This window comes from Leopardus geoffroyi, chromosome E3, assembly GCF_018350155.1.
Source record: "Leopardus geoffroyi isolate Oge1 chromosome E3, O.geoffroyi_Oge1_pat1.0, whole genome shotgun sequence".
Classification (NCBI taxonomy): Eukaryota; Metazoa; Chordata; class Mammalia; order Carnivora; family Felidae; genus Leopardus; species Leopardus geoffroyi.
In genome coordinates, this window is record NC_059340.1 from 23,252,499 (window position 1) to 23,267,786 (window position 15,288).

Below are 15,288 nucleotides of genomic sequence, written 5' to 3' on the forward strand. Positions count from 1 at the left end.
TGTCTGATAAGTAGGTCATTTTGGCTAACATGGTAAATAGATCAAAATCTCTGTATCAACTGTTTTTCACAGGAACAAATTTGGATATACTTAAAGCCAAATAAATAAGAGTACCATGACAGACCACAGCTGGCAAAAAAAAAAAAAATGGCCCCGGGCCCAGTTCAAATGTTGGTCAATCCCCAGTATGAATTAGGCGCATGAAAAATTGGAAGGAAAAGGAGACGCAATTAATTATCAAACTTTAATTGATAGACTAATCTTACAGGATAAACAATAAGACAGCTAGTCAAGGTTACACTTTAAAAAAAATCCAGCAGCGCAAATCTAATAGACTAAATACGTTCATCTCCTCCCAAACAGGCATTTGATTTAAAAACAGAAACCAGAACAGAGCGCACACCACAAGGAAACATGGTACTTACGTATATTGTCAAATAATTTTGCAGAACTCTTTAAGAAAGAAAAGGAAAGAGGTTTTTAGAAATTTAGAAAGCAGTAGAACCACCCAGCCTGGCAGGGAGATGTGCCAGATTTCTGCACTCTGGAGGGCTCCCGACCACTGTAACTTCAGAGAGGCCATTCGGCCCTACTAGGAAGGAAACAGTCCTCTCCTAACTGGAGAGGACTTCCTCGCAGAGCCTTAAGACAAAGGGACCGTCCTTTTTCCAAGACAACAGGCATGAACACAGCAGCAAGGAGCAAGAGAGAGGTCTCCCTCAGAAGATGGGGTGGAAAGCAGGCCTGCCCTCACACGGCCCTGGCACGTGGAGTCCATCCCTTCCCCTTCTCAGCCCCAGCAAAGCAAGGGTGGGCCAAGTGCGAGAGCCCAGGACGGCTCCTCCAGGCACATGGTTAAAGGAAGAAGAAGAGGAAAGCGAGTCCCTTCCGGATGAAATATGGCAACTTTTCTGAGATGTGGCAAAGTGGCAGAGTTGGTCTCTTTGGCCCTTGTCAGGTAGAGCAGCCGCTAAGGAACCTACTGAGGCCTCAGTGGCCCCCACCGTGTCCGCGAGGGCATCCTTAGTTCAATCCCATCTGCAAAGAGCTAACGCCACTTGCAAAAGGCCCAGCTTCAATTAAAATACTTCACACCAGAGACTTCCAGCAACTCGCAAATCTGCTTTTCTAAGTTCTCTGACCAGACTGACAGAAGCAGAGCTGCGAGGGCCGGAGCCCTGGCAGGAGTGACCTTGTCACTACTTGGCCAAGTGGGCTCAGGGAGGGAAGAGAGGCCTGATGTCTGTCCTCCTGAGGCCACCCCCCTGCAAGTCCTCTGCCACAGGGAGGCAGGGCATGACCCCAGGGAAGGAGCCGCTCCCCTCCAACAGGGAAGGAGCTGCACAGAAATAATCCTGAGGAAAAATTAACACTGTGATGCCACCTAGGGGGACGAGTACTTCATTTTGCTAACACAGATTTAGTCAGTATACTCTGGACCGTAAACAAGGTTAGGAAGAGACCGCTCACGGGACTGAGTGACAAACCCGTGAATACTGCTGTGACCCAGACATGGATCTAAATCAAATACTTCTCCCAGCGGCTTCTGGAGCTGTCCACCTCTGCTCTCCCGAGTGCTCCCAGCAAGGTCTCCATGCAGACAGGGTCAGGAGCCAGAGCTCAAGATCATTCTAGCAAATTTACTGAGCTCCATAAAGCAATACTCCAACGGCTCTGTATGAAAAGATGTCGTTGACATTATTATTTATATATAGTATCTCGAAGTAAGGAAAAAAGCACCATTTTACGTAAAACAAAAAGGCTCACGCAGGCTTTGGTCCTGCCTAGAAATGACAGCAGCCTGAGTGAGAAGCGGTTTGGCCCTTGGGGAGCAGGGAGACAAAGGGACACACGCTCTCACTGGGAAGGAAGGAGGGCAGACGGCATGTGCAGCCACTGAACAGGGCACACAGGAGACCTGGCGGGAAGGGCCTCGGAGAGCAGCACTGTGAGGCCAGTCTGGGGACGGAGACACTGGCTCTGTGGGAACAAAAGTGGGCGTGTGGCCCCGTCAGGACACGTCTCCAGGACAGGGACGCTGGCCAACGAAGAGGGCAGTATTCACACCGAGAGGACCTTCCACTTGCTACGTGATCATTTCCTCTGCAGACCCGTCCACCGCAGAGGGAGGCTCTGACAAGTAGCAAAGGAGCCCTTTTCTCCAGGCTCCGCAGGCCAACAAGGACAGAAACACTGCAGCGACTGCTCCTTCTTCAAGAGATGACAAACACGTGGTTTCTTGGACGCAACACTTCACTTAATGTACGTATGCCCCCCAAAAAAGCAAGAGTAGATTTCCCTGCTCAGATGCATAACCGGGCACAGGCTATACCGTGAGAAGCACGAGTCTGTCTACATGGGCTGGATGCCTGAACTACAGCTTGGAAGGGAAGGGCGTAGAGTATCATCATTAACTGGCTCACAAGGAATAGTCATCTTAGGCGAACACATGCTAATTACATTTCACAGAATGAGGGGGAACAGCCTAGAATCCAAAATGTGAAGTTTGGAAAATCTCTCGCCAAACCTTACTATGAGAGCCTGCAGCCAGGGAGAGGAGAGTGGCAAAGACAGCCAGCAGAGGAACAGCAAAGAGCACAGAGGGGATCATTCACCAAGAGACTCGCCCTCGTGTCAGAGTCCATCAAGCCATAAGGAGACAACAGAAGCTCACGTGTACCAAGAACATAAGGGCTAAAACCAGAAGAAGGTGAGCTAATTCATGAAAGTAACTTATCCCGTTTGCGATGTTTAAATACATCGGCCAACCCACTAGATCAACAAGTCTTTTGAGAAAGGCAGCATCTCTGGACCTGGGATGAAGGACACTTGAACATAACGCATGAGCAGAAGGACCAAATGGAGAAGCACAACTGAAATAATTGTTGGACTGCTTAAGAATTTCTCAGAACTCCAAAAGAAAGAAGGATTTGGGCCTGTGGCTGTATGGCTGGAGAAACCGTCTTCCACCCAGCTCCTCCTCAAAGAGGCCTTAGTTGGCCTGGGAGCTGTGGCTTTTGAGCAGCGCATCCCCAGGGCACTCACGCCGGGCTGGGCCTTGAGGCCCAATCGGTGAAGCCGCCAGACAACCATGGCACCAGCAGTGGAACTCCCCAGAGATCAGGGCCCAGTGCAAGAGCTCCCTTCCCTAGACCAAACAGCTCTTCCTCTCCCGCCGCACATTCTCAAGCAGCAGCACGGTGGGAGGGAGGCCAGGAGAGGAAGCATTGATGAGGTACAAAAACAGGAACTGACATCTTTGGGTTTTTAAAACAAAAACTCAGATCTAAGAAGTGAGAACATAAAAAAGGGAAAAGAATTAAATCTGAATCGATAGACAGAAAAATATGGCTTACTAACCCCCCCTCGTTTTGCATACAATTTTATATGAAAAAGAAAAAACCCAACTCATCACAACGCAGTCCAAATGTTTGCAACCAAAGATTTATGAAAATATTTCAGTTGAAGTCACTTAAAAAAAAAAAAAAAAAAAAAAAAGGAAACCAGCAAGCTTTTGATCATTCTTTTCTAAACAAAATTGGTAGATCTACTCTCAAACGCACTTAAGAGTATTCCACACAACATGTTCAGAATTCAGATTTATTGATTTCCACCGTATCAACTTTAAAAATGATATGAAGCTGACTGCAAGAAAAGGGAACTGGTGATTTTAAGTTAAAATTAAGCTAATGGTGAAAGTACATCACCTCTGGCTTCAGTCACCACATCACCTTAGATTGGATATAGCTTTTTGTTTTTGAACAAAGTCCCAGAACTCTGAAATCCAGGGATGCTGCAGGCCTCTCCCAGCAATGTCCTTCACTTTGGGTCAGTCTCCTGGGCCAGAGGTGAAAGTGCTTTCAAAAATACTGCCACTTCCCCAGCACAGTGTCTTTGATTGCATCCACATATTGAGTTGGGACCCAGTACACCCAGTAGTAAGAGGCTTCCGTGGGGCCCAACTGAAACGCCTGGAAGGGAAAAAGGAAAACCAAGCGGTACTTCAGAGGTCGGGAGACTAAGCAGGCAGCACGACACACACGGGGGAGGGCTGAGAAGTGAATTCTTTACAGGAAGGGGGAAACTGTGCACACAGGGAGCATTCTCCTGTCCAAAAACAAAACAAAAAACCAAAAGGTGGTGGGCAAGTTAAGCATAGCCAATCCTAAAGCAGTGGCTCCCAAACTTGAGTGTGCATCAGAACCATCTGGAAGGCTTGTTAGAATAGACTGGTGGGCTCCACCCCCTCGAGTTTCTGATTCAGGGAGGTCTGGGGCCTGAGAATCTGCATTTCTAACAAGTTCCCAGGTGATGTCATACTACTGATCCAGAGACCAGTCTGACAACCACTGCCCTAGAGAAACTGTCACACATGCACAAGGAGACAGGTCTGAACGTTCAAAGCAGCGCTGTCAGAACTGGGGACAACCCGGGAAAAACCTACATGTCCGTCGGCAAGGGAACGCAAAATTAAAAGTGACATGGTGGCCTGCTCGTATGAATGCGGGATTACTTTTCAAAAGGTACGAACTGGATCTATAGTTAATACAGACAGATCACGATGTCAAACCAAAAACAGCAAGCTGCAGAACGATACATACCATGAGACCGTTTATGAAAACTGAAAAAACACAAAACAGTACTGTATCTCGTCCATGGATTTATAGTAACGTAAAAGTGTAGAGAGCTGGGAAGGATCCCCATGATAAATCATGCTCACGGTCATGGGGGAGGGGGAGACACTGGGGACGTGTTCACTGTTGGTAGGTTTTCTTTTATTTAAAAAAAAAAAAAAAAAGGTTTAAAGCAATTCATAAAATATTTCCAATGATCATTTCTTTGTGACGGATATACGGGTTTGTTACTCTGTTCTTTTCTGCCTTGTAAAACATTTCTCTGAGAACGAAAAGCACAGCCAACCTTCTCTGATGTGAACTATGATACTGTTAATCTAGTGACTGATATGGCATCTAAAAAACAAGGGAAGTCCTTTCGCTTACAGGTAAGGATGCCACTTAATGGTGTTTAGTGACGAGAAGGGGCTAGGAGCGCTACTCTCTGCTGGAGAGGACCTGAGAGAGAAACAAGCACTTAAACCGAGTAAGAAGGCATTGACCATCCAAACCAACTTCTGAAAGGTCCACTCGACTTGTCCGAAATCCCTCTCACCACGCTGCTTGAAAACCAGGGCTGCAAACGCTACCGGGCAAAATGGGGGCCCAGCTGAAAATACCCAGAATCCGACTTCGTAAATGGAAAAAACAGCTGAGTAAGCAGAACAAATACGTCTGCAATCCTTTATGGCTGGAGGGCCTGACAGTGACAGTGTCACTCCCAGGTCACCCAGAAGCCCTGTGGCCCAGGGACTGCAACCCCAACCATGGCCTGGCTTCAGTGCCTCGGAGCGGACAGACCCCAACAGGTCAAGAGAGGGGACGGGGCTGACATTCCCCCGGACCCAGGAGACTTGCCATCTGCCCAGAGAGAACTTCTCTAACACCAGAACCCTTTTCCTGGGATCTACTTCTGTAAACACCACTGCGCAGGTCAAGCCACAGCTGCTCCTCATCTCCGTGACAGGGCTGACACAGCTACAGTGCTGTCGGCTAAAGCTAAAACATCTGCACCACCTAGTAATGGTTCAGGTCAGGCCCCTGGCATAGTAACTTAAAAGTTCTGGTAACCAAACTTCACTTCTAAAGTGGCCCCTCTTAACAGTGCTGGGAGAATTCAGGGGTTTGCCTGAGCTGCTCCGTTCACTGTATCACTGGATTCTTGGCTTTGTTCTGCATAAACTTGGGGAATGCCTCCAAACGTCATCCCGCGAAAGAGCCTGCTCTCTTTAGAGGAAGCTTCCATGCAGAATGATGACCACAGACCCCATCTTATCCACAGAGTCCTCAGCCACCTGATGGCTGCCGCCTGAGAAGAGCAACACCATCACAGAAGGGGACTGCCCGGCGTCTTCACCAACGCCCAGGTTAGTGGGAGATTTTGTCTTATACGTAGGACAAAAGTTAAAATGAAAACCCGCGAGCCAATCCTCCTCTCTGTATTTATTTTCCTGGTCTAAAGACAAAATATTACAAACAAGAGGAAGATAAAGGTATTGAACATGTCCCCTTTAAACTGGTGGGGAGAGGATGCAAAATAAACTGAGGAATAGGTCATAGATTAAGTTCTAGGTAGATCAAGAAAACGTGAGGGTCTTAAACTGCGCGTCTTCTGAACACTGAGTTTGATTCTTCAGTTAAAAAAGCTCAGTTAGAGCTCCATTCCCTGCTAGATGAGCAGAAGTGCAGTGAGAGGCTAACCCACACCGGGTTACTTACCATCATGTGGTAGTCTTCGTGTCCTTCGATAGGTTCACTGACCACATTTTTAATGGAGCCCATGGGCAATTTCTCAGTCCGCTCTAGTTGAGAGGGATTACAGTGATTACTCAAAGGCCCTCCTGTCCACTCCTGTGACTCAGCAGTCCCTCATCAGGATGGTGGCTTTGGGATCTACTGGAATCTCAAGTCTCCCATGTGCTCTAGGGATGATGGGACAGAGTCTTCTGACCAGCACTCCCAGAGATTTGCTTGGCAGTTGGAAACTTCTCGGGAGCAAACAGGGAACAGGACTCGCAATGACATATTAAAGGTCTCTGGGAGCAGAGACAGTGCTTTCCCGGTGTTATTTTTAAAGTCTGGCAATTTATAAACACCCAAGGATTTCCACTGCAATGTTCTTGCCCGAGCCCAGCAATGGCTAAGGTCTTTGGCACCTGGGGGAGGGACAGTCAAGAGGACCAAGAACAGAGGCAACAACATGCCCCTGTGGCTCGCACAGATAAGGAGTGCTTGGGGGTTTCACACTAGTTTCTGTCCCATTCTCCTCCTCACTTGCCCTCCCACTTCCCCATTCCCTCTCCCAGCCCCCCCAACCCTCCATATACACACACCTGAAGAAGTTCTCCTGAAACATTTACAACACCTTATGATTAACCCTCGAGATATCACTTATCCCAGGAGGCTCAGGAGACATTTTGCAGCAAGTTTAAGGGTGGCAGGTAAGAAAGAGGAGGCAGTGAGAGATGCCAGGAGTGAGAGGAGCCTGCAGGAAGTGAGCCAAGTGCCGCAGGGTGGGGCATGGAGGCAGGAGGGGCGGAGTTCCTGCACAAGAACCCACCCCCTAGGAGCAGCAGACACAGCGGGGGACAGGGAGGTTCTCAGCAAAATTAAATCAAGTTGGAAAAAACTCACTACAGCCTTTGCAGAAAGAAAAAACTGGAAAAGGCAGAATCTGAAAATAGATGAGTTGATGAAACAGATCTAGAATTTAGAGACCTGGGTTCTAATCTGGCTGGTTGACTGGACACATTTTATTTCCATTCTGTGGGCCTTGGGGTCTGAAAAATGGTGGGGTGGGGAGAACGGACGTGAAGACATCCATTCAGGTTTTGACTTTCAGTGGCTCTAAAACAGTGACCTGCGGGCAGGACCGGACCAGCAGCTGTCTTCAAGACTGAAACACTTTTAAACGCCAGCCACCTTGAAATGTCCAGAGATTTCACACAAAAAGATAAATTTCTGGCTTCTCTTGAAAAGTCGATCCTGGGCCCACATTCCTAGTGACAGCAATGAGCTCGATCCCACTGGACCCCCCTATGGCCAGGGCACAGGCTCCCCCTGGCGGCTTCAACCACCCACGTCTCCTGCCTGAAGCTCGTCCTTCCCACAGCTGGGCCTGAGGCTGGGAGGACTGCCTGCTACAAGGGCTACCCCAGAGAGAGTTTAAGCTGCATGTAGGAGCCCCTGAGCGTCACTCTGGAACGAACTCCATCGACAAAGAGGCCAACCAGCTGCCGGGATGGTCATTCCACAGCAGCTCCTCGCCAGTGGAAAGATGAAACCAGTGGCTGGTAGCCAACTCCCAGAACAAGCTGTCCTGCTGGGAGGCTGCTTATGACACTCAGATGACAAGACTCCTGGGCAAGTGAGGACACTGCCCAACATATATCGATACAGTAGCCTGGGCGAGAGTGAAAACCTCAGTCTTGGTCAACCATGAAAACAGAGGTCTTGGCCATGCTCCTTTAATCAGGCTGGTGAGTAAGGAGGCTTCCGATAGCTCTGAAACCCCCACATACCAAGATTCTTCTAGAGTGCTGCCTTCATGCCAAAACAAGAAAGCAGCTGCTCCTACAAGCTGATATAAAACCTCCAGCACAGGTACAGGGGGTTCTGCTTAGGGCCGCAGGTAGAACGGCCTTCTTACACAACCACCACACATGGAAATGTTCCCCGAGGCACCAACGGGCACCTGCAGACTTAGTCATCATCCAGCCTCCCCAGCCTGCACCTGTCCTCCTAGCCGTCAGGGACCTTTTGCATCAGCCTTAGCAACTGCTTCAATCGGACTGCCCGGAAGAGAAAGTGAAAATTGAGGAAGAGGCAGGATTTGGGCAAGTCAACGCAATGGTGGAGAACTAAGCAAAACCAACTGCAAAGTCGTGAACAAGTAAGGATCTGACAGAGGCAGGGAAGCTCACAATGAAAGAAAACCAATGCTGTGACAGGCTCTGCAGGAAGGGAAGGATCTACTAAAGAGGGTCCAGAGACCCTTGGGAAAACTAGGGAAGCCCTTACGTATTCTGCAAAACCTGCTTTTTGACCATGCAGTTAGAGATGAATGTGAAACGAAGAATATACAGCAAGTTATCATAAAACTGTTAGAAAACTCAAGCGTTTTTGGCATTTTGGTCTTTGTTCGCCTTAAGAACCAGACAGAGTTACAAACAAGAAAACATGTTTTGACATTCTGAAGGAGAACACACCTCACTCCCCACTGCCCCTCTGATTATTATTTTCCATTAAACTGTGGTCCCATGTTAAGCAGTCACATTAAATGGCCTGTCCCTGAAACCAGGTAACCTCACGTGATGGAACCCCCTAGACTTCTCTTTAGCATTTACCTCGAACACTGAACACCTACAGTGCTGGCCACAAACAGGTGAATTAGGCATGTTCGGTTCCCTCCAGGAATCTAACAGGGGGACAGACAAGTCAGAGAGTAATGAGTGCTCTGGGGATGTAAACAGAGTGCTCTATGAACAGAAGCGGCAGCAACTCATGTGGAGGGTGGGAGAGGCACCGGGGAAGGCTTCATTAGGAGAGGACATTTGAGTAGGGCCTCAGAAGATGTTATTAATAACAAAGAATGGGAAGTAAGCATTCCAGGTAAGAGCCCAGCAGGAGCAAATACGCAGGGCTGTGCAGAGCGTGGTGGAAAGTGCAGGCTGATGCAGATGAAACCCATAGCGTATTAACAGGGAAAGCAGGGCCGAAGCCTAGATCCAAAATTTGACAACACTGGACACTGTGTGTAGGCATGTGAACTTGGCCCGAAAGAGCCAAAGGTTTTTGAGCGCCAGTGAGGGAGATGGGCGGGACAGAACAGAACACAGACCGGGCAGGGAAATAGGTTAACTTGCTTTAACAAACCAAGTTTAAAGACGCTAGGAGTCTTAACTGGCACAATAGAGTGGCAAAAAAAAAGGGCGGGGGGAAACAGATAATTCTGGAGCATAACTGACATGACTTTGAACCATCTGGGGGAATGCAAGGTGAGGATAGTCAGAGACAATTCCCAGCCAACAGCAAGCAGCAGCCTGCCCCAGCGGGCACAGGCAGGGGTAGGTGGAGGCAGGCAGAGCACAAACAGGTAAGGGGGGTGGGGACAGGTCCACAGTACTAGGAATGCACCTGGTGCGGGGACAAACGCTGACCTCCGGGGGCCAGGCAGGTGACATACATGAACAAAGCTGGCTCCACAGGAGGCAAACAGGGCAGTGAGGACTGCGGCTCATCTGAAACTACCACTGGGCTCCAGCCGATCGCTGCCATGTGAGAATGCAGGTCCAGAATAGCTACATCTTTTGATTTTTTTATTTTTTTCAAGAGAAGCCCAAAAACCCCCACACGAGATCAAGTGAAATCTCTTGATTTTTACAGAAAGTGTGTAAACCCAAAAAACCCTGGTCTGTGGATCAGACCTGGCCCTCAGGCCACACATTTGGGACCTCTGGTTTTGGGCACAAGTGAAGAGCCACTGTTGAAGGACTGGCCCTGACAGAAGACTGAAAAGAATGAGGGAAAAAGGTCCAAACAGAAGGTGAGCATCTAAAAGCAAAGACAAAAGCCAGGGGCACGCAAAGCACAGTGAAGAGAGAGAAATCTCAGGAGGAGCACAGTCGCACCCAAGACCGAGCGCCACTGAGGGCCCGCAGCGGCGAGCCGGGAGGAGGCAAGAGCAGGAACCTACCTTTAGTGCCAATCCACAGCTGGTCTTGTTCTAGCTTGAAGGTGAGTCTCACTTTGCCTCCGGACTTATTGTACATGCCGGATAAGGGTACCGTGGGTAGGCGCTCCTAGAGGCACAGGAACACAGTGAGAGATAGGGACTAGAAAAATGGCATGACAGAGAAGGACAAGGGACAGGATGTGAGGACGTGATCACAGGAACCTCAGGAAGTCAGAAGGCGGGTCTGGTTCATTTTCAGAACGCTCACAAAGGAGTCTGGCTTACCTGGGCACCCTTAACAGATGGCATCACATCTTCAGGTTTTCCTTTATCCAACACTTTCCTGTGTTGCTATAACATAAGTCAGAAGAAATAATAAATGAAACGGCTGACTCCATTTTAGTCATATTACTTACTACCTTTCTGAAAAAGAGAAAGAAAGCCTTGATGTTTTGGCTCAAAAGCTTTTAACATGTACAGGTTATGGGTCTTTTGACATTAAAGAGCAGGGGCAAGAATGTCTCTGATAGAAATCTCCTATATCCGTAGTGTCTGAAACAGCAGCCACAAGACATTTGGGGCTATTAAGTACTTGACATGTGGCTAGTAGAACCAAAGAACTGAATTCTCAATTTTAATCAATTTTATGCAGCTGCCGTATTACACATCAGGGTTCTGGAGCAATGAGGGTTTCCAGATTGCTAATTCAAATGAACTCTACTCCCCTCCTCTGACCAAAAAAATTGCCACTGAAAGGAACAAACATCAAGCTAAAGAGAACCGCAAAGGGTGGTTTTCTGCTAGGTACAAAATGACAGCCATTTCTGTCAACTTAACCTCCCAAAGAAACGGGTCACAAGGCTGGTAACCAGCCTAACTGCCTACAAGGGGCATTGCTCCAACAAATGGAAACTCAGCCTACTGCAGAAGTCTTCCCCGCTGCCCCACCCTCAACCCCAGCGAAACAGAAATCCTGGAGAGCCACATCTCGAAGAGAAATGCTGATCGCTCTCTAGACTGACATTAAGAAGCCTCTGACCCTGCCCCCCAGGGGGTTTGAGGCAGCTTGCTAAGGGTTCTCATTAGGCTCATGGCTCCCTAAACCAGCTCTTAACCAGCCCAAATGCCCAAGCTTGTTTCCTCTCCACCTGTGGCTTTCTAGGTCATTATTTGCTCCCTATTTGGAAAAGCTGAAAAACAGCCGAGCAGCCAGTGGGTGAAGGGAAACAATTCCACCAAAGTGAAGCACCAGGTGGCCACTTCAAAGCCTCCTTGGCACGGCAGAAACCCTCTGGCAGGGATAAATTCAACAGTGTCAGACTGCTAGCAGAGGGTCCCTACACGTATTAGCCCCAGATTCCTCAACAAGCTGATAAAAAGCCAGGAGAATGGGTCCCTCTCATTAGGCCATGTCAGTCCTCATAACTAGCATCAATGAAACAAAGCAGCAGAGATTAATAGCTTAATTCGACTCATACCTCACAATCACCTTTTGGAAAAACCTTCCCTGTATTGAGGAAAACAGTTTTAAGACTGTTAAGCTACCATTAGTAACTCAAAACCTATGTTTAAGAAGCGTGTAATGCTCCAGGGGTGTGACCAGTGGGAACACTCACTTCTGACGTGCTCACATTTCACAATTTCATAGATGTGGCAGAGGAAGATAGGTAAATGGAAAAGAACTCAATTAGTTACGTTTTGATCTCATATTTGGGGGTGAAAATGTCCAAGCAAACACCTTTTCAGTGTTAACACAGAGTTATGATTCCTTAGCTAAAACTCCACAGACAGATGTTTTAGATTTTTATAAAGCCCCAAAATCTAGTAAGCTTTATAAAAGCAATATAGTTTAAAAATATGTTACACATGGGGCACCTAGGTGGCTCAGTCGGTTACGTGTCTGACTGACTCTTGCTTTCAGCTCAGGTCATAATCTCACAGTTTGTTGAGTTTGCTGGGCTCTGTGCTCACAGCTTGGAGCCTGGAGCCTGCTTCAAATTCTGTGTTTCCCTCTCTCTCTGCCCCTCCCAAGAGATATGCTCTGTCTCTCTCTCAAAATTAAATAAACATTAAAAAAAAATTTTTTTTTAATATGTTACACGTTATCCTCTGTAGAATCTGGGGCAGCACCTTGTCACTGAACACATGAATATTTCTATAGCGAAACATGAATATTCAAAGTAATTCTGGTTACGTTTTGATACCTGGTCAGATTTTGGAAGCACATATAGAGGAATAGGAATCTGTAACACAAAACTATCTTCTCATGCTATGAGCCACATGCCTTGGTGCGTATGATTACTAAAACTGATCTTGGTTCAGATTAGTCTACTCTACTCAGGACACAGGTTAAGTTGAGACTATTTGTTTTGCTAGGACACTACTAAGAGTGCCTGAGAGGCTCCAGGACAACGACTGGGGTTTGCTGGGTAGTAAGGTTGCAAGTGATGGTTCTTTCAACCAACTCCCTCTACGGTGAAATACTCTCACTTTTCCTAATTACGAAAAGAATTTTAATGGCTACACTGAGCAGAAGACAAGGCTGGATCTCTCCTATCCAACATGAGCAACAGAGGAGGTAAAAAATCAGGCGCCCATTTCACGGACCAGGAGGGAAAAAAACCCAATGCCGGTGTGGTTATGTTCCTAGTCAGCTTCATTTGGCTTCCTGAAAAAGTCAGTTTTAGAGGAACCTCTCTCTGCCGAGTCTGTGCCTATCCAGAAATGGCTTGTTGACTTGGGGGAAGCCACAAACCGAAAAAACAAACGTAAGCACTTGTATAAAATGGGGGGTTAATTCTAACAGTCGCATTGTTCTCTGGCACTGAATAGAGAAGGGAAATCCACAACTGATTCCTTTCGATACCTGGAGCCTGCCTTTCCAAAGGCCTTATCCTAGAGTAAGTAGACTTGACACACACTGACCCGCCAGATGAGACAAAGTTGCAAATCTCAGGTGGTTGTCACCTCCACTCAACAGCCAGCCGCACCCAACTGCTGCCATAAATTTCCATCATGGGCCCTGTCCAAAAAGGAGCTTATTCTAGGGAGAATATCACCAGCCAACGCTCCAGAGGACAAAGCCTCAAACTTCCCAGGACTAGCAATCACATGACAGACTCACTTTCTGCCTGCAGAGCGGTTCCTTCTTGTTCTCTTCAGCCTTTGCGTCCTGCTGGGCAGCATCTTTGGGTGTGTTTACGGCTAAAACATCATTTATCGTGGAGCCAACCACCATGATCTTGGCTCCGCTGGTCACTTTTATTTCTCTCAATGTCTTATCCTCAGGGACAAGTCCCTTGTACATGACTTTTTGCATGGCAGGAGGGAGACCTTGGGAAAAGATAGGAGAAAGTCAAAGGAAGGGATGAAAAACGCACCTGGACCAGAGTCATGTGGCAACAGACCTGGAAATGAATACTCCTCCACCACCTTGTGTGCTCAGGCAACTCACAACCTCTCTGAGTCTGTTTCCGAAATTCTATAATTGTGATGGCAGTAATTCCTTCTGCATAAACTTGTTTTAAGGATTTAGACATGAAACAGAACATTTAGTACAGTGTCCCGGTATTCAGTAATTATTCAATTAAGTTCAGCTATCATTCGTTCCAAGTTGTTCCTCAACCCTCTAAGCACGCAAATACTAAGTAAAAGACCACAGGTCTCAAAGATACAGAAATCGGTAAGGATAAAGTTGTTTTTAGAGAATTTACAGGCTTCGTGGAGAAAACTTAAAAAAAAAAATCATTTCAGTTGACAAAGTGCTGTAAACAAGACAAAACTAAAAACTAAATAGTATAAGAATCTACGAAGGGGCCAGCAACGTTTCCTAAATTTCCCTTATGAGAATCACCCAAGATATTTGCTAAAAATAAATTTCTGGCCACACTCCAGATACACTGAATCAAACCCTCTAGGGGAAAGGGCCTAGGAGCTGTAAATTTAACATGTACCTCAGATGATTTTCATAAGAGAGGTTTCTGGCAACACTGATTGGAAGCTGGGGCCTAAGGGTCAGGCCTGGGCCTGAATCTCAGATCAGCCACTTTCTAGCTCTATGATTTTGGGTCTCATTTTCCCCATCTGAACGATGGGCATATTAGTACTTACTCCGAAGAACTATTCTAAGCATTGACGGAGCAAATGCAAAGAGGGTTGGCCAGCCCTGTGCTTAGCACAGTGCAAGCACTAGGAATCAGCAGGCGCGGTGAGGAAGGCTGGCTGTCGCTGACAGTGCCACGACGATTACCTGTAATCGAGTGAATCTTCTGTTTTAGCTCAGAGCCTGTGCTATCCAGGGGGAACTTCACGTCGTGCTTAGTCTTGTTCCAGATGATCTTCAGGTCCACCAGCTCCTGGCCCGCGCCGCCGCCAGCGTCCTCGCCGTTGCTGACCGAGGCCTGGGCCGCAGGGTCCCCAGGGGGCTGGGCCGGGGCCGGCTGCAAGCTGCCTCGCGCGGCGCAGGAGTCCTCGGCCGCCGCCGCCCCCGCCGCGACTTCGGCCTCCACGCAGTTTAGGGGCCGCGCGGGGGTCTCGGTTGCCACCGTCTCGGCTTCCGTGTCCATGCCAGGTTCCTCCATGCCTGCAAGGGGGTTAGGGGGTGGGCGCTCGCCGCAGGCTGGGCCTGGGACCCAACCCTCCTCAGGCGCTGCCGGACCTCCGCTCCCGAGCCAGGCTACTCCCCAGCGGACCGGACCGCATCCCTCCCGGAGGCCCGCTTCACCTGGGCCCAACCCGGGGGCCCGCCACCACCGCCACACTCACCATCCGGGGCTCCGGCTGCCGCCATGATGATTGTGTACAACACCCACCACTCCCGCAGAGGCCGCCGGGAAAAGACGAGCTAGCTGAGATTGGCCCCCGCAGCAGCCCCTAATCTCGCACAGCCTGGCCGGAAACAGGTGGACGTTTCTATGGAGACCCGCCTCCTCCGCTTCCCCTGACCGGCCCCTGCCACGCTTTAGCTTTCAGGACCCGAGGGGGGCGGGTCCGGGAAATCGC

At 48.5% G+C, this 15,288-nt stretch overlaps 1 protein-coding gene across 7 annotated transcripts; it reads right to left on the reverse strand.

Annotated features, from left to right (window-relative positions):
- Positions 1-230: 230 nt before the first annotated feature.
- On the reverse strand, positions 231-15,265 carry UBFD1 (ubiquitin family domain containing 1). Of its 7 annotated transcripts, none has more exons than XM_045461237.1 (8): positions 15,052-15,265; positions 14,537-14,869; positions 13,412-13,620; positions 10,573-10,638; positions 10,309-10,414; positions 8,960-9,030; positions 6,333-6,415; positions 231-1,674 (listed from the first exon to the last, which is right to left on the reverse strand). In XM_045461237.1, exons 1-7 carry the CDS (start codon positions 15,074-15,076, stop codon positions 6,335-6,337), a joined length of 891 nt encoding a protein of 296 aa, XP_045317193.1. In that variant the 5' UTR covers positions 15,077-15,265; the 3' UTR covers positions 231-1,674; positions 6,333-6,334. The 7 variants fall into 7 exon arrangements, with proteins under 7 accessions (XP_045317193.1, XP_045317198.1, XP_045317192.1 ...); XM_045461239.1 differs by lacking the exon at positions 231-1,674 and adding an exon at positions 3,858-3,971 and having other exon boundaries at positions 15,052-15,263; XM_045461241.1 differs by lacking the exon at positions 231-1,674 and adding an exon at positions 4,605-4,621.
- Between the last annotated feature and the right edge of the window lie 23 nt (positions 15,266-15,288).

What these genes read in the sequence shown, in the direction of transcription:
- UBFD1 (XM_045461236.1), bottom strand. Translation starts at nt 15,076, where the DNA reads ATGGCGGCAGCCGGAGCCCCGGATG. An exon ending in GGCAGCCGGAGCCCCGGATG is followed by an intron (nt 14,870 to 15,051) that starts GTGAGTGTGGCG and finishes ACCCCCTTGCAG; the next exon opens with GCATGGAGGAACCTGGCATG. An exon ending in CATCTGTTAAGGGTGCCCAG is followed by an intron (nt 10,415 to 10,572) that starts GTAAGCCAGACT and finishes CTGTGCCTCTAG; the next exon opens with GAGCGCCTACCCACGGTACC.